Below are 24018 nucleotides of genomic sequence, written 5' to 3' on the forward strand. Positions count from 1 at the left end.
ATCAATTTCTCCTGAGAACGAAATGCTAGAGAAAGTGAACGATCACTAGAAATACATGAATATTTTAAGTAGTATTGCAATACTTTGGTCTTGTTTCCGATCACAAGCATCTTCACTGAGATTTTTCCTGGGAATTGGGAGGAAGCTCTGGGTCGAACCCACATAATACTAGAGATATTAACTCTTAAAGCGCTTGTCACTACAATCTGAGCTCAGATACACTAAAATGATTAATTAAATAAGAGTGGAAGTTTATAATTGTCCCATAATTAAGTAAGTAATTTGTATTTATATACAACTTTTCCAGACCAGAGTCACAAAGCGCTTAAACAAACAAAACAAAATGCAATAAAATATATACTTTAAAGGTCAATAAATTAAAACATTTAAAATCTAATTTGCTGTAGTCGCAGCTTATTAAAGGTCGTCAGGAGGTAACAAATGTAATTACAGCAGCAAAGCTTAAATATAAATGAAAACTAGATTTCAATGAAACATGTCCTTATTTAGTCCTGGGATTAAATAATTTCTCAAAAATTATTTTGTTTTAATAATAAAATTATAAGGTTTACAGGAACATTTTTAATTCATTTAACCGTTTTACTTGATGAGATCTGTGGACTCTGTCCTTGAAACAAACCCATTTTAGTGGACCCCCTGCACCAACAATGGCACAAATAAAGAATTCTGATTCTACAGAAAACTACTTAAAGAAGTAAAAATTGCTCTTTTATTCAACAACTTTTTCATTCCAGTGAAATGTTTCCCTCCTGCTCAAACCTAAGACACAGACTATGTCTCAACAAAAGCAATAACCAACAACCAAAGGTGGCATTTTTATCCAAAACAGTTTATTGACTCTGGCAGAAGCAAAGTAAACAGACTTGTTTTTCAGTAGATCAGCAGCACCGTCTTCACATCAAAACAAATCCTGCTTATTCTAAGACCCGGTCCAGCGCCAACATGTGGTGGCTTCGCGCTCGAACTACCTGGACTGAAGAGCAGCTTTCGTGATCGTCAACATCCTTCACTTCGACGTACAGCAGAGACACAAACGATCTGGAATCAAGTCTTTGGATCAGCAGTACAAAACAAAAAATCGACAGACACGTACGAACTAGAATTAAGGGCTTATTACAAAGCGATAGGAATCAAATGCGTCCGCAGTCTGAGAGCAACTGGTAACTCATCTAAAGTGTTCGATTGCATGGATTATGATTTTTTTGGTTTCTTCTCAGAGGCTTTGGTTTTCAGGGCACCAGCACTTTAGCTCGTCGTAGCCGGAGTCTGGTTTTGAAGAAGAGGTACATGGCCAGCAGACAGGTGGAGGACAGGAAGTAGAGGATGACGCACAGACTGATGTCGATTTTAGAGAATCCAATATTCAGCACCGACATCCAGCGTCCTCTGACGTTCACCTCCAGGTCCTCCCTGAAGACCTGACCCGTGAGTTCTCGCTTGTGTCGCCTCTTGGGCCGCTCCTTCTCAAAGTCCAGATCCACCATCCCCAACCCGGCGTCCAGCTCCGAGCCCAGACCAAACACTTGCTCGTGGTTCCTCTGGAGGGTGCGCCGCTTGACCCGACCGGCCGCAGCCATCTGCAGGGCCTTAGCTCTGTAGTGCTGGTTGGCGAACGAGTCCAGATCCACGATGTCCTCCTGAGGGCTCCTCATCTTCAAACCTACAATGCTCGGCTTCCTGTTCACATTTTGGACCAGCTTGGCTTCAGGCTCAGATGTTGCTGGCGTTTCCACACCTTCCTCATCTGCCTGCTCCTCCTCCTCCTCCTCTTCTTCTTCTGTCTCTTCTTGAACCGAGGGTTGTGAGAAAGACTCCACGGCTTCTCTGCCGTGTCGTCTCAACTTTGTATCATCCTCAGTTTTCTGCTGGCTGGCAAGTTTCCCTCGGATCTTCTCCAGGACTCGACTCTCCTCGTCCAGGTAGTCTGAGAGAAAAACATGACGTTGAAAAACGACAGAACTTCTCCAGGAACGATTGGACTCACCAGAGAGCAGAGTCGAGGAGGAGAAGTGTGACTTGAGGAACATCAGCACGTGATCCTGGTTCCACTTGTGTTCTCCTGAGCTTCTGACCGAGTGACAGGCTGGACACATTTCTGGTGAAGGCCACTGGATCTTTGGGAAGCTGGGATCCTCGCTGAGCTCACCTTCATGAACAGACACCAGAACAAGCGAGACAGGATTATTCAAGTGGAATTTGAATTAAACTCACAGGAAGTTAAAGTAGTTTTTAAATAAGGATAACAGGAAGTAATTCAGATAAATACCAAGTCATTTTAACAATCATTCCTGTATAAAATGGAATATAATGTAAACCAGTTATTATGTCGGCCAATTAATAATTACAAGTTACTTTTATTTTATTACTTAAAATAGATAATACATAAATACAATTAAAATAATTATTCTAGCCCATTTAACTTTATGACATCACAGCATATTTAGCTTTTTATTCTTTCACCTAGTTTTTACTTCCAACCATTTTATTTCCCAGGTTATTTCTCTTCATACCTTTTTTTTCTCCTAACTTGACGCTCCCTACAGACCTTTTTTTTAATATGTTTATTTAATTGCAACCTCCATTTGATTCATGGAATTTGGGAGCGATTCTCGATTTAATTTGGGATTTAACTTCTTCAAGTAAGATTATTTTTTATTTTTTTTACAAACGAAACATTAACCAGAGAAAAACAAACAAACATAAATCCAAAATATGAGCTAGAAAAAGGCCTCTTGTTGCCTGGAAGAGCTAAGTGCTTCGACGACTGGATCCAATCTGCGCTGAACCCATTTGATCTTGTCACAGAGCTCGTAAACTCCTGAGTGCCCATATGCATATGTGTACGTATGTGTTTAAGGGCGTATATGTAAATCATCCGGCCGTGTTTGTTGCGCATGTAATCTGAGGATGGATCCTGTTATTGTTGTGTGTGCGCACGTGTGTATGACAGGGTCTAACAATGATCAATGGGCTTCAGGGATGTCCCAGCGGGACGAGTGCTGAGATAATAGATGTGCTCAAAGTGAACAGCTTTCACACTCTCTCACACACACTCACACACACACTCTCCATCCTGAGGCCGCACTGCCCCGGACCACCTGTCTCGTCTCGTCCCACCCTTTCAAAGTAAAGTCCAATCTTCAAATTGAACATGAGAAGAGCGGAGACACCGAGGGGGAGCTGCCCCTTAATTAAATAGAAACTTTCTCCATCGACACAAACGCTTTCATGTCTTCTCGTTCAAGTTTTTCCACACAGACCTGAGCAGCTCAAGGACACCAAGAAGACGTTTAAACTCAAGCAGGAGAAAACATTTGTTGGTTTTTTGATCAAAACACTCCTAAAAACTCCTCAAATGGAAATGAAAAGCTTGATAAATCTGAACTTGGGTCGTTGATAAATGTGTAAAATCATATCGAGCACAGACGTCACTGACGGTCAGAAGAACATATAAAACACAGCCGCTGTAATAAATAACTGTCACACACACACACAACACACACACAACACACACACAACACACACACACACACACACACACACACAGGCCATTTTTAGTTTGCGTGAGTGTCACGTCAGACTCAAATTTACATCCTCCATCACCTCCTCTCAGCCTCTCTCCGGGCAAAGATGAATCTCAGTTGTGTGTTTCGTTCTCTGCGGCACTTTACATAAAGGATCCATTAATTTGAGTCTCTGTGATGTGGGTGTGGAAGCTTTTACACATTTCAGCAGGTGGGCACGTGCACGCACTCAAACACATATTGTAATGGGGCTAAGCCATGTTTGCGGGGTCCGGGGGGTGACTTTCGTCGCCACAGCAGCCATATTGAGATTGCCACGCGGGCGGCTGTCACTGGGATGTCGTCGCCGGGGCCAGCATCCATATTCATCAGGAATAAATATGTATTGTTCCGCTCGTCAGAGTAGCTTCCTCAGCACTAATTCTGCATCACCGGGGGACGTCACCGCGGCTCGAGGCAGACAGCTGACGTCTGGGCTTTAGCGTTAATCATGCATGCAAAGGAAAATTGAGGAGTCGGAGGAACTATTTATCGACTAGGTTTCTATTATGAATCACTTAATGGTGATGCGACTCACCTTAAGTGATTAATGCACGTCATCCAAGAGTTAAACTGAGGTACGAGTACAGTCAGAGGTTTCCTGGACGTGATCTCGACTCTAGAGTCGCTTGATATCAACTGTCAAGGAGCTCAAATATTAGTCTATTAGCAAGTAATTTATATTTGTAAAGCTCCTTTAACATACAAGGTGTTTAAACAATAAAACAATACTCTGTTAAAATTACTTACAAATGTATAACCCCCCCAAAATTAAAATAAAATAATAATTAAGAATTAAAATTAATTAAAAGCCTGCACAAATAAAAATGTCTTAAGATGTTTCTTGAAGGAGTCAGTAGATCATCAAACACAGAGGAAGATCGTTCCAAAGCTTAGGAGCAACAGTCTGGAAGGATTTCTCTCCTCTGGTCCAGAAGCGTGTTCAGGAACCATCAGTAGATTCTGATCCACAGACCTCAGAGCCCGAGCTGGGGTGTAAGGCTGGATCAAGATCACTGATGTAAGAAGAAGTCTGACCATGAATAGATCTGAAAGTAAGAACCAGAATTTTAAAGTTGATCCTGAAAGAAACTGGCAGCCAGTGAAGAGTTTTAAGGATCGGAGAAATGTGAGTTCTTCAATCAAATGCTTGGATAACCACTCAAAAGAAGAAGGGCAGTGTACAGGTCGATGTTAATGGATCTGTTCTTCCCATGTAAAGAGGCATGTTTCTCCTGCTAGAATATTTCATCAGAATAACCAAGTTTTAGAGGAAAGTTCTTAACACACTCGAGCCCCCCTTCCTAAAGGAATGTGGAGAAACGCCAAAAACGACTGTGACGGCCTCCACACCAGTGATTCCCAACTGCAGGTGTGCAGTGATGCATCATCAGGCCTGCTGTGAATTTTTTTTTTTCATAATTCAACCGATTCATATTCTTAGAGACTATTCATAAAGCGCCAACTCCTGTGTCAAACATATTTTGTGTGCAACTGTTAGTAGGAACTTCTGGTTGATGCCAGCATTGTGGTAGCACTGAACCAGTGTGGACGGGTTGGTGCACGTGGAAACAGAAAACTTACTGCACATGCGTCAAATTCATCAAAACGAGAATCGAGCCAAAAGTGGTGAGATCAATTCTCTTTTGTAATTGTTTTTATTGACTCATTTATGCAGTAAAGTGTTGACAGAACTTCTGGGATCTTTACTCGTCGGAGAAAATCAAACGCAATAAAACTAGTCTTAAGCTCTATCTGCTGCTGTGGTGGAGAAATCAAGCTCCTCTGTGCGTCAACCTGAACACTGCACCTCTTATAGACACAAAAGTAAAGTGGTAAAACACAAATGAGCAATTTCCTCTAATATGGATTATAAATTATTAAAATGCTTCGAATTGAACGCAAAGCTAACAAAAGTCTGTGGGTCGTAAATGAAGGACTCTTTCCATTATAACTTGAGAACAAACAACACGCACATTAAATCCCAAATAACATAATTTAGTAAACAGTCGTGTTCTGAAACACTGCAGCGATTTGCTGTGTGTGTAGAAATGTGAACCAGTCGCAGCCTGTTGACGAGCAGCAACAGGACAGAGCTGCTGCTGCTGCTGCTGCTGCTGCTGCTGCTCTCAATTGTGCTCTGGCTCAGAGGCTGGAGGCCCCGGGGCCCATTTGTTGCCAGCTTTATTAATTGTTCCGTCGCTTCACAAATCGCTCCTCTTTCATGCATGGCTGCTCCTGAAAGGAGAGGCTGGGAGGCTGCTAAAGAGATCCACTTTAGGCAGAGGAGGGGTGAAGTGGATGGAGTGTGTTCTCTCCTTAGGGAACCCCTCGGCTCCACCCTCTACTTCTTCACCCGCTCCAGACCATGACTCCCCCCACCGGCCCCCCCACGCCACACGCCACAACTTGACCCGTGCCAGGAGAGCGTGTGGAGGAAGTGAGGGAGGATTGTGTGGTTTGTGTTTTGCCACCTGCTGTCACACAATACCTTGGGAATTATGTGTGTGTGTGTGTTAGGAAGAAGAGGAGTGGGGTTCCGGTGGGATCAATTCAGCGAGGATGCTGCGCTATTACTTGTCAAGCGGTAGCTACGAGTCCCGTGGGACGGCGGGAGGAAATAGAGAAAGAAGAGCATGGAAAACGGGGAAGGGAAGACTGATGATGGGGGGCTGAGTAGCGTCTGGGGAGTAGACACACAGAGTAGGGTGTCCTCCTGCTGTTCGGAACCCAAGCTGTCCACAGGATAAAAGAGGTGGGTGGGTGGGAGGTTGGGTTGGGGGGGCCATGAACACACACATAGAACAGTTAACAAAGTGGGCTGTTAATGACGACCTCATGCCTAATAAATTCAATTAACAGAGACTGTGAAATCTGAGAACGTGGGTCAAATAAAGACCAACAATGAGAAGTTTTTCAATTAAAGCCATGTTTTACACTTGTTTACTCTGTGACATTCTTGTATATTATAAGCAATGTTTGTAATGTTTACATGTTAAAAATCAGGCTTCTTTGACACCTGATAGGCTGGAGATAAAAACATTTATTGCGACTAATAAGCTTAAGTGTTGAATAATAATTGTGTGTTTTGGATTTGATTTTTGTTCTGTTGATTTTGTAATGATATAGAATAGAATGAATTCTTATTTGCATTCTAAAAAAAAAAAAAAAAAGAGGACATGAGAAATGTTAGCATAACTATCAAGGTAGTTATGACAAGAATTAAAAGAGATGAGGCAGAAGACGGTCACATGGGAGCGAAGAGGAGGTGAAAACGGGTGACACGAAGGCAGATGATGCTTGAGGGACTAAGACACGGTGACAGCTGGCGTCTGATCTCCGGATGCGTCCTGCCACCCTCTTAAGAGTGGACTCTTGAGGGGTGACTGAGCAGAGTCAACTTGAACTAATCTCTACTTGCGTGGCCCAAAAGTATGTCGACACTCTGTTTGAATGCGTTTGTTTTTGAGCGATAACTTCTAGATGATTTCATAAACATGAAGGATTATGGGACATGGAGGAGCGTGGACTCTCACCTGCCACTCTGTTGTTGACTTGATTGTGTCTGGTCCACAGCCACAGCACCGCTGCAGACATGCTTTTCACTCCCGCCAGGCTCTCCTTGGCCATGTTGTCAAAGTGTTCAGCGCACGGCCGACAGCCAAAGAAGTTGACGATGTAGCTTCTGAAGGCAGCGAGCACCTCCTGAGGGGCTGCAGGGAAACATTCATCAGAACCGTGAGCAAACAACTTTACTGGACTAATGGAATGAAAGCAGAAATGAGGAGGATAAACAGTTTTTTTTCCATAATAAAGCAACATCACCTGCTCTACTGTCCTTCTATTCACACTTCAGTCATTCATTGCTGCCTGCTAATGGCACTGAGCTGCAGAGGCGCCTGGATTCCCACGGTTATGTGGGCCAGAAGTCACAGAGAGCTGGGTTAACCCTTTATTGACAAGAATAATCTATGCCAATGGGATAACCCAGATTAAACCAGCTAACCCTCTGTGTGAATGGTGAGCCGTCTGATGTCTCAGGATCCCAACAGTCCTCGAGCATATTTTCATGTCGCAGATTTACTTTTGTTCTGAGCCGAGAGGAACTGATCATTTTGATTAACCAAATACACTTATAACTCTTATCTTTCCAACTGAATTATTGTTTCACAATGTTGTTTATTAGGAGACCTATGAATGTGAATCCAGTCAATGAACTGGTGGTCTTTTGAGGGAGGGGGGGGGGCAGATGGATTCCTTTTTTTTTGGTCGGTCCATCTGCAGGTCACATGATCAGCCGTAAACCCGTGGATTAATCTCTGCGTGTGTATGTCTGTAAATGTGCACGTTTGGAGGACGGATTATCGTCCTTGTTCGGGGAGTAGCCTTCAGTCATCCGTTTTATTAACCACTCACATTCTGCTAATCTAATATAATCCCTTTTCACACAGTTACAATTAGGCTTAATAAAACTGCAACAAAACAATAGGAGATTTAAAAAAAAAGGGGGGGGATTTAACACCTTTTTGAGAAAACGCATTGAAGTGAGAGAGTCTGCCACATGTGGACGTCTACATAACAAATCAACCGTATCCACGCGTGATTTTACCTGAGGCCTCAGTGCGGTTTGCTTGGACGGTGAGAACATGGAAGAGAGTCCACATGCCACATGGGTAACGCCTGGTATGGGGTTGTGTTCCCTGGCATCCCACCCACCGCACCTCCTCAGGCAGAGCAGCATCAGATGTCTAGGCAGGAGAAGTTACATCCAGCATCATGGGACGAGGAACAAAGACATTTAAAAAAAAAAAAACTTCTAAACATGACTTCATCATCCTTCAACTAGTTCGATTGAGTGAAACACATTCATGTACTTTTCCTGATCAATGAGAAGTCAATCTCAGGTTAATGGCTCAGCCCTCTGCTAATGAAAAGAATCTATCCCCATCTCTAACCACCGGCCACAGTCCCATCCAACAACATATTTTCTCTGACACAAAGTCGTTTCTCTTGTCACACACCATCGCCCGTTCGGCTGTGATTGACAGGGTTACTCACATGTCAATAGTAAAGATTTGGTGTGTGTGCGTTTGTGTGCGTTAGTGTGTGTGTGTGTGTCCCGGGTCCATCTCTGAGGTGCAGTCAATTCATACCTTCCTCATCGATTCATTGATCAATTGATTGGCCGGCTAAAAGCTAATGATGCAAGTAAGTGACTCTTTCAATTTGCACGAGGCCATGCAGTGAAGGCATGCTGGCTTTATGCAGCGTTCCATTTGCAGAACAAGGTGTTCTGAATGACGTCACAACGTCAGATTGAATCCAAGTTTCTATTCGGACACATGAGACAAAAGGATCAGATCACATATAGATTTTTTTTTACACTGTTATACCACAGAAACATTAACCTTTTGTTGGATTAATACATCAGAATACAATTAAAATGGCTTTTTAAGTCTCTCATAGCAAAACTAAAACATGCAGATATCAGATTTTTATCCAGATGACGTAGATGAAATTGAACACAGAAACATTGGCATACATTGACATATCAGCTTTATGTTTCTAGAGCTGTGAAAGATGCATTTTGACAAACCATCAATTAATTAATTATTTTAATTATGCAAGTACCACTATGGTAGATTCACAGCTCAGACTAACAGATGTCTGATATTCTCAGTATCATCTTGTTATTTAGGAAAGAATGTATTTTGTCGTACAGCATGATTGTCCAAAATTAATCTACTAGATATGTAAATAATATTCATTATCAAAATACATTTAAAATTGCACCCATTTGGATTTAAATTGTATTGTTAATTCTGGATCATGTCAGTCAAAAACTATGAAGTTGAATATATGTAATAATATAATAGTTGAGTATCATGTAATAACATAATAGTTGAGTATCATGTAATAACATATTAGTTGAGTATCATGTAATAACATATTAGTTGAGTATCATGTAATAACATAATAGATGAGTATCATTGATAACATAACAGTCGAGTACCATGTAATAACATAATAGATGAGTATCATGTAATAACACAATAGATGAGTATCATGTAATAACACAATAGATGCGGATCATGTTATAACACAATAGATGAGTATCATATAATAATATAGTAGTTGAGTATCATGTAATAACATAATGAGTATCATGTAATAACACAATAAATGAGGATCATGTAATAACACAATAGTTGAGTATCATGTAATTACACAATAGTTGAGTATCATGTAATAACATAATAGATGAGTATCATGTAATAACACAATAGATGAGTATCATGTAATAACACAATAGATGAGTATCATGTAATAACACAATAGATGTGGATCATGTTATAACACAATAGATGAGTATCATGTAATAACACAATAGTGGAGTATCATATAATAATATAGTAGTTGAGTATCATGTAATAACATAATGAGTATCATGTAATAACACAATAAATGAGGATCATGTAATAACACAATAGTTGAGAATCATGTAATAACACAATAGTTGAGTATCATGTAATAACACAATAGTTGAGTATCATATAACAACACCATAGATGAGTATCATGTAATAACATAATAGATGAGTATCATGTAATAACACAATAGATGCGGATCATGTTATAACACAATAGATGAGTATCATGTAATAACACAATAGTGGAGTATCATATAATAATATAGTAGTTGAGTATCATGTAACAACACCATAGATGAGTATCATGTAATAACATAATGAGTATCATGTAATAACACAATAAATGAGGATCATGTAATAACACAATAGTTGAGTATCATGTAATAACACAATAGTTAAGTATCATCTAATAACACAAAAGTTAAGTATCATGTAATAACATAATAGTTGGGTATCATGTAACAAAATAGATTAAGTGTATTTGATTTTGATCTTTATTTTTTATGTAGTAAAATCAAGTACATTTTAATTGCTTTAACCAGTAACCAATGTTTATACATAACCAATAATAATTACTAAAATGCCAGAATTAATTTATCATTTTATAAATGATCCACTGTCTTGTCAAACCTCTGAACAGCATATCTATAAACATAAATCAGTAATTTTGTTGGATTTTACTCTTAAATATTCATATATCAAATATTTTTTCCTGTGACGGCTGAAAATTGTCATTCAAATAAATCTTTCCAGCACAAAACTAGATGGTGTAATAGTATAGCTATGCTCACCAGAGCCGCACTGTCCAGGATCTTCCGAAAAGCGTCATAGGAAACATCACTGGACTGGTTTTGCAGCCAAAGATGGATCGACTTCAGCAGGTTCACTACCATGGGACGTCCTGGAAAGTACTGAGGAAATAAAACATAGAAAGTAAAGGTTAATTATATTTTTCGTTCCAATTCGAAAAGTCAAAGACTGATATTGCATTAGTTGTGAAACAAGTGCAGGAATAATGATTTCATTTTTAATAAAGATCTTATCATGGTGTCTATAAAATATTTAAAAGTCAACAAGGTCCCAAAATATTGAAGTTAAAATGTTTTTTGCCACACCAGCACTTTTAAACTAAATTGAGGATGTCACAACAGTGAAGCTTAAGCCGGTGTCTTCAGTGCTAAGCCACTTACAACCACTTAACTACCACCGACTGAGGCGTGCTCCGGGTGTACATTTGTGTCTTTTCAGAACCTCCCGGCGCCATGGCAACAACCGCAACCGAGACGAAATCTGACGCTGTAACTACCTGAATTAGTCACATTGACAGAGAGAGAGAGAGGAAATCCACCTGATTGGAGTCGGAGAAAAGTGATGACAGAGTGAGGACAGATGTAGACACACAGCCTTTACACGAGCTACACGGACAAAGGAGAAGGTTGATGTCTTGAGCCCAGCGAGACTCCAGAACAGAGAAGGGCTTGAGAGACAAAATTCATTCGTCATAGAAAGGTTTAACCTTCGTCTGCCTCCTTAAAACGAAACGAAAAAAAACTTCGGAAACAACATGACAGGCTTTTCCTTAACATTAATAGGGACATGGTTACCATGGTAACCAAGCTAAAATCTTTTTTTACGTTGTATTATTATTATTATTATTATAGCATTATTAAGTGACAGTTTAAATGATCTGGCCTGCATTTTCAAATACTGAGTGAACTGAAGTCACTCTCAGGCCTAATTCAAAAGTTTAAACTAACCTACTGTATGACACATGTAACCTATGACACTAGTCTTCCACAGAAAACATAAGAGTATATCAGATTTAATCAGGAAAAACTAGTTGAGCCCTTGAAGTGGGATGTGATGAAAGATTCCCCTGTAAGAAAAACAAACTTTAAAATACTTTAAAAACATTTTTATGAAACTCATCATGATTTAATTTGATGATAACTAAGTGATGGAGACAGAAGAATGTGTTCTTATACAGCAACTAGAAGAGGATAGAATTCAATAAAGAATTACACGGCTCACTGACAAACAACTCAAATCTTATAAAAAAAAAAAAAACACCCAGCAAAAAGTGAATACATCCAAAGAAGAGTAAGAGTTTTTCTTCTTTAACAATGCGTCTTCTTCTTGTCAAGTTACACCCAGACTAGTTAACCAGCCGTACTCCAGAGATTCTCATCAAACGTATCGACATGACTGCACATTTTAATCTGCATCAGCTTCGAAGGGCGGAACGAGAACCTTTTCACCGTTTATTCTTACACTTGAAAAGCTGCATTAGTTAAAAGAAGGTGAGCAAAGGAGGCCCCTGGTGTCTGCTGGGAAGTGATCTAATGGGTTTAGTTCTGGAACTGAGGTCTGGACGGCAACCAGTCAGAAAAGCTCATTAAGCGGCCCGTATGAATTTAAGCAAAGGAGGAACGCAGGTGTCTCCTTGTAATGGGCTTAACTGAGTGTTACCAAACTGACCCAATCTCTCTGATGTGAAACCAAAGACCGGCCTCCACCATTAAATGCTGAATAATTTTCACTTTACAAAAACAGAATCGGTTATTCTGATGTTATGTGATACGATAGGCTAAAGAAAAACAGAAGAATGTCTTAACACAAATCCTTCAAATGTTCTCAATTTGAGTCGTTTTAATTCATCCTCCAAAACAAATGATTTATAACAATTAAACTGATAAAATGAAAAATATTCACATTATCTTTGACTAAAATATCAAAGTGAAAACAATATTAAATGAGTGGATAAATATACGTATAGCAAATTCCATGTGATCTTTCATGCATTCATTTTGTAGACTTAAATAATATACATTTTATTGAAAAAACAAGTTATTTACAAAGATTCTATATATAGTATGGACAGAAATGAAGTAAATTTGACAGTCACTGACAAAATACATATAAATGAAGACCCTTAACTGATATACATTTCAAAGGATATTTAGCAAAAAACACTATCTGTGTGATGAAGGGACAACAAAGATTATACTCCAATAATCTGTGCATCTTAATGTATCTCCAACACACACACATCACCCACATTAACCCTGCACCTTTGGCCCCAGTCCCAGTCGAACCATTACAATCCCCTTCACCCCGGCAATATGTCATCCTTGATCAGATTAGTATCAGGAGCACTTGAGAAACCTCAAGCTCCTTGTGGTGAGGGTCCTGAGAGGAAGGCATCTGTTGACTGCAGCAAGGCAGACCGGGGCGTGTGTCGGGGAAGAGCAGCAGGGCAGACTCTTGTTTATAATCCCGGGATGGGGGGCGGGGTAGACACATGTCTAAGTCAGAACCACAATGTCCCCTCGTCTTCAAAAACACATACTTTCTATTGTTACGGAGCTGAGGCTAAATTAGAGGAGCCTCCCGTTTCAATTGATTTTTGGGAAAAACACATACCGGAATGCATACATTTAATAATGTGTTTAGAACACGACGGGCTCACAGCGAGTTTCAACAAGTTACATTTAAGTGTTTTTTAAGACCATAATGATTTCACATCCATTAGCGCTGCAAGTCAAAGTATTTTGAAGTAAGACTGATATTGATGCATTTGTAGAGTTAATAAATGTTCTGATAAAATCATATTATGAAAACATTTTCTTGTGATTTGGAAATACTTAAATTTAAATACATTTTAGACATTTGACGCCGCAAATGATTGTCAACCAGCTTCAGAACATAACACACCAATTATTATTTCATCCTTGTCACCTCGAGGCTTTTTCAAGTAAAAAAAAAACAAAACACATTGGTTAAATCCTTAAAAATCTCACTCTAATGCCCTCATCCTTCCTAAGATCCACTTTTTTAATCCTCGTGTACATGCTGAGCGGATTCATAAATCCAGTGTCTGCCTGACAAAACTATAAATCCACCAATAATATGAAAAACATGATGAAGAAATAAACAAGTGACGTGTTGACATGCTGCTGTGAAGAAGCAACAAGGGTTTGATAGCGCAGAACGGATTCTTGCGGGGATTAAAATTTCTTCAAAAAAAAAAAAAGAAAAAGATGATGACTACATGAACCAGAGAAATAAATGATTCAGACGTGGGATTAAAACCCGGCATAAATATGCATTACATGAAATCGATGAACAAGAACATAACAGGAGCTCAAGCATGATCAACAGGAAATTTCATCTTGTGTTTGAGTAAGAAGGGACGTGTCACAAATGACGGTTGAGTCACTCTTCAAATAATTATCTTTTGACTCACAGGAAGTAGTTTCAGTAGCTCAACTTTATTTCCTGAGGCAAGAGCTCGGTCAAATGTCAATCAAGAGCGTCACAGGTCCTCCCTCTGTGTGGTTAAGCAGGCTGTCATTGTTGCCACTGAGATGTAACGTGGGGTGGAGGGGGGTGGGAGTTGGTTCTGGTGGATGAGCAGACTGAAATACCACTGGGACCTGCCGCTATTGACTGAACAAACTAGAGCTAATGGTCGGCCGAGGCGTACGGACTCGCACACGCGCGGCCGCACACGCAGCACAACGCCTCCCTAGAGAGTGGGATATAATCAGAGAGATTGGTGGCAGATGAGGGCAGAGGGAGACGGCGTGGGGAGCAGCCAGCAGGCACCAGGGCTAGAGGGTCAGGCTTTATTATTACAACACGCTTTCCTGGCACACTTTAGCCATCATGAGAGTCCGGTCCCAAACATCCACCACCTGGTAAAGAACTAAAACTAGACTAGTAAAAAGACTTAATACAGCGTCTTACTGTTGAATACCAAGACCTGTTTGAATCCTTACTAGTCGTGTTTTTAAAACTAGACCAGTAAAAAGACTTCATACACCATCTTACTGTTGAATACCAAGACCTGTTTGAGTCGTGTTTTTAAAAAGACACATATTTCAAGATTGCAGTTTTGTTGCAGCAGAGGATCAAATAATGAAAGCGAGGGAATAAGAGAGAGTTGGTACTGGTATCCCAGGAGGAGGGTGGGTGATAACCAGAGCGTGCCTGTGGGTCATCAAGAGGGTCAACAACACCCGTGAGAGTGTGTTTGCGCTGCTTCATTAGTCAAAGTGTCCGATTGTTTTGGTGGAAAGTGCCAGAAAAAAAAAGGAATCCATCCTGAATATTTAACACTGATAACAACTTTAAAGTGTTTATCTGAATGAAAGAGAATCATTAAAAATAACAATAAAAAGTGCGGTTTCCACGACAAACAATCGGCTATGTTCCGCCATCTAGTGGTGACCTGCTGTAACTTCATGTTCCGGTTGATTGAGAAGGTTTAATGAAGTCAAAGTTCAAATCACACTACAGCCGTAATTATATTACTATTAATTCAACATGACTTTAGCACAATATATCAGCCTGTAGCTGCCATTTCAGAGATCACAATAAAAATATCTCCCTTTTTCATTTGCAGGTATTTTTCAACATTTAACAAATGTGTTAAAATGTTGCACAAAGAACTTCCAACAGCTACAGTAGTAAATAACTTTGATAACCAGAATTCAATTATTGTATAATAACAATTTATTCTCATTTATTTGTCATTTTCTTAACCAGAGATGCTTGGGTTATATTTATAATATTTAACACAAAAATAAATTTATCAAATGTTGATGTATTTTTCCTTTGTAAAATAATTAATAGTGACAGCAGGAGAAGTATGTTTGTGTTTTGTGGTTCTTCAGTTAAAGGAACATTGAAAGACAGAACCGTACCTTGGCGAGAACAGAGATGTACTGCTTCAGTGCACTCAGAGCCTTTCCTGTGATGACGGCATGAGCAGCAAGTTCCACGCGGAGCGAGTAGTGCAGCGTTGACTCCAGGTCGGCCATATAAACTCTCGTCCTAACGCCACACGGTTACACAGAAATTAATCACGAGGCGATCTGATGAATTTTTCCAGGAGGTACCTGTTGAACGGCCTCCATTTTTCCGTTGTGCCGTTAGTGACCACGTCCGTCAAGTTGACCGCAGGCCTCCCTGACCGCACCACCCCGGGTAGCCTCTGCAGGGCGTAGCTGTAGAAAGTTCTCGCCTCGGTGATGCTGTTGAGTGAGAAATAAAATGAATATTCCAAGTATCATAACATTTCATAGCTGTGCCGTACAGCTGCATAACAAAGCAGAAACAAGTCAGTGACACCGTGGATCATCTTCATGAAGGTGCTGAAAAAACATCCTCATTTACTTTCCGCCCTCGTCAGGGATCGTGCACGAGGGAGGGGAGCGTCATAAAAGTGGAACAAGATGGTAATAAGGAGGATGGATACTCTGGGCTTGCGTTCACTCACGCCAGCACCGGGACTCAATTACACCTGCGTGTCTGGTGGGAGTGTGCAGACGTGACTGGGGAACCATTCATTCAGGGATCCCTAGGGCCAGCCGGTGGGCAGGGGAGGCACGCGTCAGGGTGGGCTGGGAGAAAAAATACATTCACCTGGGACCCACACACACATTACATGCATGACGGATGTGAGACGCGATACAACACACACACACACACACCAACACACCCGGCTCTCCCTGGATCAATCAGACACGCGGAGATGATGGGATACCATCTGTTGCCGGTGTGTGGTTGAGCCAGAGAAGCAATGGCATTGTTTTCATGCAAGAAATTAAAAAACCTCCCCCCTTTACAGTGATGGAGATAAGCGGGGCTGGGAGGGGAGACGGGGAGAGGTGGCGGGGGTGAATAAATAAATCAGCAATAAATCATTTCCTTTTTGCATTTGTCAACTCAAAACAGTCCTCTTTGCATGCCAAGTTATTGAAACAGCCAAACAAAGCTGCGGAAAGGGGGGGATGAATTTGCAGGGTGAGAAATGATCAGCGTCGCTTTATGTTGGTGAATAATGGAAGCCATTTTGATGCACTGATCCCATTACCAGGCCAGATGTTTAAAAGTATTCTCATGAATAGATTCCAGATAATGAGCACAAGATGAAGCTTTTCAGCTGAAAGCAAAGTTGCTGTCAAGTAACAAAGACAAACTGCAGGGGAATAAACGTGTGTCCATTGAAAACTGAAATACATCCAAGTCGCGTGTGTCAAGTAATGTGTTGAACTGATGTTATGTGAGGTGGAAATACCACATTATAATGTTGGAACTTCTAAGATTCTGGATTATGTGTTTATTGTTTTAAAACAAAATCATCAACACACCATTAGACATTTTTATAGCAAATTATTACATTTGGATTTTATGCAAATCACGATAGACAAATAGAGATATTGATGTGTACATTTTTATGTTACTAAAGAAAAGAACAATATAAGCACATATATTAAACAACAAATTATATTCAAATTTTATAAATCATTTTTACTACTAGACTTCCAGATTAATTTTCTCAACATGAAAATTTAGATGATTTAAAATTTAGCTTGCCACTACATTTGTTAATATTACAAATCTAATAATATAATATACATGTATATAATATACCTCAATATCTTCTTCTCTCTGGGTCAATGGCAAATGGTAAAAAAAAAACAGTTTTATCCCTTCTGTTGACTCTGGGTCAATATATTTGTTTTCGGGCCTTTGGGTCACCTTGACCCAGATAAAACACAAGGGTTAACGCAGCAAGAACAACTAAAGCCCTTAACAAAACATTATATATTTTACATTTCTTTTGGCAACAATATTTTTCAAGGTTAACACGGTAAAAAAAAAAAATCAAACATATTTTCACTCGTTGAGACAATGTTAACCCTCTCATCACTTAATATCATTTAATAATAGCACTTTCTTTACTACTTTATATACATAGTCTTCTTCATTCCGGCATCAATGAATTGAAACTTATATAGAACATGTTTAATATTTTTCCAATTCTTAACTTAGAAATAAAACTTGTTATGTGTTGGTAATTTGTTGGATATTTAGGTTAAGGCAGTTAATATTCTACTCTTATGATGGTTACATGATCTCAAAGCCAAAGCTCTGTTTTTTAAATAGTTGTTGAATTATTAGGAATCATTAGGAAATAAAAATATGCTCGTCATGTCATCTCAGCAAGTTAATTCTAAGGACGCCAACATTGCTATAAAGTCATTTCTGAACTTTTGAAAGGGACACATTACAATTTTAAATAAGTTAACTGGACTTTTACATCTGTTAAAATCGAAAGAGACACTTGAATAAATGGGAAAACTCACACTTTGAGTCTGCTGAAGTTTCCTCCGGGATAGTAAAGGTAACATGATGGGAACTGCGTGACTCCCAGTTTGGTGACGAGATCTTCTTCAGTTTTGAGGACTCTCCGGACGGCGACGTTCTCAAATTGCAACAAGTCCAAGATCACCTAAGACGCAACACACGAGGGCATTTATAGAAACGGACTTGTTTTGGTCAGAATGCAACAGGAAGGTCACGAGTTACCTCTCGGCCAACGTAAGATTTGGAATCCTCAAATATCAGAGCGAGGTGGTGAACATTGTTGGTCTCGAAGAAACTCTCAATTTCAGCTTGGCTGAAATTATATATAAATCTTAGTTTGGACATCACACAGGAAATGTCAGTAGCTATCAAACTTCCCACTTCCTGTAATTTTATTTCTGCAGGATGTGAACTCTGACTAAAGAGGAACACGGTCAGTTAATATCCAAGTATTACTTTGGTTGGATTTAGCTCAAACTATTGAACCCAGCTTTTAAAATGTTGAACACAGAACAAAAGAAAAGGCACATTTTTTTTTAATATTCTGTCATTGAAGCCCACTCACGTTGCCCTTACTTTATGTCAACTTTCTTTCCTACTATCATCTAAATAAGACTATTTTCCATTTCATTTGCAACAGATAAATACCTGGTGGCCTCCAGAGGGGGGCAGGCAGGGGGCCATGGGTCTTGATGGGATTCCAGAGAATCTATGATCCTGTGTCTCAGGCCCCGAACATCCCGGGGGAATCCTGGGGATTAAGGAAAAGGGCATTGTTTTTTCTACGTGGAGTTATACCATCAAAATCCCCCAGAGACATCCTCAAACATGTAGATTAGAACACTTGTGTTATGTAAGGGACAGATACAAACAGGTGGAAATAGAGGAAAGTCAAACAAAACGCTGATAGGAACTTGATGATTAACTTCAAAAATATCATCCAACCTTGACTTCAAGCTGACTCACCATTTCTCCAAAAGACACCAGGATCTAACAAATCCAACATGTGTTTCTATGTCTGGCACTATAGACAGTTAATAAATAAATAAATTGCACAGAAATTAATATCATCATAATGTGCTAAAATGAAATAAAGAAAGAAACATTAAATGAACAGCTAATTGCTTCATTTTGAAATGAATAAATTGCAACAGAATTGGTAACGTTGGTCATTTCTTTGCAGTAGATAAAGTTGTCCTTTCTGAAGCTCATACCTCTGAGCACCTGTCCAGTGGAGCTGCCATTGGAGTAGGCATGAAAGAACTGTGAGGAGGGAGACAGAAAGAATTTGGGTTAGATGGAAACTGGAGAGATCGGCTCCGATGGGCCTCACACGACCACGAGAGAAGCGAAGCGGTGTTGTGCAATGTTTGGTTGGGTCGGAGGGGGGGGGGGGTTGCTCCCCTTTTTTTCTTCTACTGACCCCAAAGTCCTTCCTGGTTGAAATGAGTCGCATATGTTAAAGGACCGTTGTGAGTTCAAGAAGAAGGAGCTCTTTGTTTAATTGTTTTCATACAGATGAACTGAAATGGGAGACGAGCTGAAGCCAGTGCAGAAACTACTGCCGACTCAGCAGTGTGTGCGCAGATGTTTGCCACAGAAGTGTTACTGCTGATCGTGCATAACACTAAACTTCTAACCTCATTCTTCAAGTCATAAAGTCCAGAATAATTTACATTTTTATATACTGTACAGTGAGACGGCTACCAAATTATATTTTGTTATTGCAGAGAAAATGAAAATTACCAAAATTAAAAGTATTAGATTATCCATCATATATATATTTTTTATTATTATCTATTTAAAAAATAAAATTAACAAAAATATACGTTATACAGTGGATCTATAAAACTGGCAAACGTGGCAAAAGTAGTTACCTTTAGAGTTGGATATCCTTTGAGACCGTAACTGGTGCAGACCTTGTAGTTATCGTCGCTGGCACAATCGAAGGCTGCCAGGTCCACAGCTGGCTTCCAGTCTGGAAAACACACAGACGGTCAATATTTATCAATCGACACACGTGTTGCCCAGGAGACAAAAGTCGGGAAGAGTGGAAGACTTTTATCATTTCCATTCAACTGTGGATGAAGTAACCTTTCACAGGCAGTGAGAGATTTACAGAAGATCGTGATCTGGCTGCCATTCACTTATGACGTGTCAGATTAGCAGATGTCATCGATGAGTGACACATGACTCAAATACACCATGAGTGTTTGAGCGACTGTTGCACCAGGATACACTTTACTGTAACAATCATTAGGAGGATCAAGAAAGAAAATGTCACCTGATTTAAAATATCTAAAAACCAAATATACTTTGAAGCTATAAAATGAATGTATTATCATATAGTTTGTGGTTAAATATATACAATGAAATCAATGAATGACCTCATGGAGTTACAGGGAGCTCAAATGTATCAGTCAGTCAGTTCTCTCTGAACCCCAAAACCTGATTTTTTATTATTTTGGCTAGAGAATTAACCAAATTAATAATAAGTGTAGAATATATATTTACACACAATATACAAATGATATGGTTAGTTATAGGAGCCTCTTTTTTTAGATCCATTTTAATCATTTTATAAATAAATAAAAAAGTAATAAATATTAATGGTCCAACGACTTGAATTGCAGTTTTGGTAGTTGATGAAGTAGGATTTGTTCTTAACCCTCTTGTTATCTCAGGGTCAAGCTGACCAGAAGGTGGACGACCTCCACCACTGCATATGTATTTATTGAAGCCAGGGAAGGTTGTTCACTTTGACCCAGAAACAACACAAAGGGTTACCACAAACACATTTGTTTTCAGGCCTTTGGGTCACCTTGACCCCTGAGGAAACAAGGGTTATGTTTCATTTTGTTTTACATAAAGATCAATGTCAGTCTCTTATTACATTTTTTTTCATCATAAGTCAGAGTTCAAATAAATAAAACTATACATTTTATTTTGTTTTTGAGGGAAAAGATTAAAAGGTACAGCCTACCAAACATATAGGAACAACAAATAACCATCCATTATCTGAGAATCCAGTTTACAGATGTTTTGAATCCACCAACTGTTTGTATAATAAAGAGAGTTCTGGTTTTAATCTTCCTCAAAACGAACATGTCCTTGGATTGGCTGTGCAATAATGTGTTACTTTTCTTCATTTATGCTTCTTAAATATATTTAATGGTTTTGAAATCATTTACATGTGCAGGTTTTTGCGATGATAGCTTTGTCAATATACTATTTAGTATGTGATTGATAATAGAATACAATAGAGACAGGACATGTCTGATGCATGACCAAACGTTTTATAATAAGTTGTTTTGAACGAGGGAGTTAAATTAGGACAACAGTAAGTGTTTAACGTTAGTGACAATATTTGCTTAACTAGGTTAAAAATGTAGTTAATTTAACCTTGTAGATTTGTTCACTCTCAAACATCGTGAGGAATTTAAACAAGCGTTGAAAGTAGAAAAGTGTCCTTGAAACTTCTCTGAACCATTTCAGTTTAATCGGAGTGAAAACTATTGAGGAAACCTCCGAGTTGACTGTAGACATATTTTGCTACCTGGCTTGTGATGGTTCTTCATTAATAATTATAACAATATTCCAATTGTTTCATGAACCAATAAAACACATAATTTAATCAATGATGACGTTTTTAGAATCTGTTGGAAGGTCATTGGCTAAACAAAGAAGACAAACAACTTTTTTTTAAATATCCTTATCAATGGATAAATCATCTTTGAACCCCTGTGATCTGACGCAACAGTTAAAATCAGTCCCTTTACTTCTTAATCTACTTCATGAATGGTCACTTCTCACCTTTGCACAAAAGTCTGTGGATTTATACAAACATGCATCTTAAAATAGTGAGATGTGTTCATGTTGCATCACAAGCAGATGCAAGGTAACGTGTCTCAGATATTATTGCTTGAAAATATTAATATACCAGTTCCTGATCGGTACATTTCGATGCCAATTTGATAAGATAAATTCTAAGAAACAGTAAATAACATTACACATAGTACAAATCTTAAGTTTTAGCTTTGGTTAATTTTGGCGCCAAACTGTTTTCTTATGATAATAAAGATATAAAAGACCAATAATTTCCATTTCTTCCTGAAACTCCACTCATTATCAAGTTTTCATCATCACGTGGAAACTTAAAAGGCAAAGCCTGTTTTCATACTCGTAGTACTGAAGCATCTGGGTCGGTGCCACAACAGATCCAAGGTTAAATACCAAGCCTTAGTTGTAAAGAATAAAGATATTTAAGGAATTTAGTTAGTTTACTAATTGGGCCATTTCTTCATCCCACATTTGTGATATTTGAAACCAACCATGAAAATGTTCAAGCCATCAGTTTTTTAACACTTAATTCATGAAACATTACGTTTTACTTTTGTATCATTTTGACTTCAGATAGTGAGCTTCAACAGATGTAAACGTATTTCTTGATGCAGTTTGTGACACGAGTACAAATTCTCACAACAACAACACAACAAAAGGGCATAAATGAAACTAGCTACTTGTATTTAAACACAGTCAGCCAATGTCCTGCTGGATTAAGTTATGCAATTTATATTTTGGGATGTCTAGTTAAACTAAACCAATAAAAACTTTTCAAATAAACAAAACTCTGAACACATTCAACCAATAAATACAAGTAGCTTTTCTTACAGATGCTTAAGCTGAAGAGTCAATTAGTTAGTTTGTGCGAGTGCATCTAATAAAGATAAAATGTTCCTATAGTTTTCCACATTTTTTTTTATTCCATCTTTTTCTATTACATAGACATGTGTGAAGCTCAGAAAGTTTTTATTTGTTCAGGCTTTTCCTTGATTTTCTGGAACTCCTGTTGTGTTATCAGTTTTATCTTGATCTTTAAAGTATATACTTTATTGAATATTGTTTTGATTGTTTAAGTGCTTTGTGACCCTGGTCTGGAAAAGCGCTACATAAATAAAAAATTACTTACTTACAAAAATATGTTTGACAATCCGTAGCTTAAAATGCTAATAAACAGTAGCAACGAATAATCTAATAAGCAACAGGTGTGATGCTAATGCTAATGCTAGCAATAATGACGTTTTGTTTTAAACACTTTTTTTTTACAAATCACGTGAAAACAATATATAGAATAACCAACTTTTTTGTGTGTTTCTTAAAAAAAAACATACGTTGCACATTTCTTTATAATAATTAATTTTAAATCCAAAAACTTTTCTAGCAGGTTCAAGCTAGCATTTTAATTTAAACACGACAAATGTTAATACGTTTACATAACATAATATTAACATAACCAATATTAAATAAACATATTCAAAATATTCTTGTCATTTCTCAACGAAACTTTAAGAGTAAAAGTTTCCTTCAAGTGTCTCAGGAGGACGCGGAGGTTCTCAGGTCGACACTCACCGCGGATGTCCCGGGCCAGGCTCTTGTAGGTGGGCGAGAAGGCGACACAGTGTCCGCACCAGGAGGCGTAGAACTCGACCAAGGTGGCGGTGGAAGAGTTGACCAGCAGCGGGCGGATGTTCCCCGGCGTGAGCAGGATGATCTGGTCAGACGGGGTGTACAGTCCGGCCTCCGCCACCGCGGGGAAGAACAGACACAAACACAACCCCAGCGCGGAAGAAAGAACGCATTTTCGGATGGCGTCGGTGTCTCCGCTCGGTGTTGTCGTCAAGCTCCAGCCGCGGCGCCTCGACATCTTCCTCCAGTCCCGCTGAAGCAGAAGGTTCTGACGGGACTTTCTTCACCTCGATGATTCCGAACTCGTGGAAAAACTTTCACTCCCACTTTCTACCCGCCTCCGGTACCCCCCCTGCTGGTGAACGAAGGGTGATGCAACCC

At 39.2% G+C, this 24018-nt stretch overlaps 1 protein-coding gene across 1 annotated transcript; it reads right to left on the bottom strand.

The window, feature by feature from the left end:
• Positions 1–829: 829 nt before the first annotated feature.
• On the bottom strand, positions 830–23954 carry qsox1 (quiescin Q6 sulfhydryl oxidase 1). Its single transcript, XM_087783687.1, has 13 exons — positions 23581–23954; positions 20049–20149; positions 19386–19434; positions 18820–18922; positions 18394–18484; positions 18171–18316; positions 15918–16052; positions 15723–15852; positions 10806–10925; positions 8194–8332; positions 7121–7297; positions 2006–2167; positions 830–1945 (listed from the first exon to the last, which is right to left on the bottom strand). The coding sequence occupies exons 1-13, from the start codon at positions 23873–23875 to the stop codon at positions 1251–1253; spliced, it is 2343 nt and encodes a 780-aa protein (XP_087639813.1). The 5' UTR covers positions 23876–23954; the 3' UTR covers positions 830–1250.
• Between the last annotated feature and the right edge of the window lie 64 nt (positions 23955–24018).

Source organism: Callionymus lyra, chromosome 2, assembly GCF_982586985.1.
Source record: "Callionymus lyra chromosome 2, fCalLyr1.hap1.1, whole genome shotgun sequence".
Classification (NCBI taxonomy): domain Eukaryota; kingdom Metazoa; phylum Chordata; class Actinopteri; order Syngnathiformes; family Callionymidae; genus Callionymus; species Callionymus lyra.

What these genes read in the sequence shown, in the direction of transcription:
- qsox1 (XM_087783687.1), bottom strand. Translation starts at nt 23,875, where the DNA reads ATGTCGAGGCGCCGCGGCTGGAGCTTGACGACAACACCGAGCGGAGAC. An exon ending in CACTGGACAGGTGCTCAGAG is followed by an intron (nt 18,923 to 19,385) that starts GTATGAGCTTCA and finishes CTTAATCCCCAG; the next exon opens with GATTCCCCCGGGATGTTCGG. An exon ending in CTCCTCGACTCTGCTCTCTG is followed by an intron (nt 1,946 to 2,005) that starts GTGAGTCCAATC and finishes TTTTTCTCTCAG; the next exon opens with ACTACCTGGACGAGGAGAGT.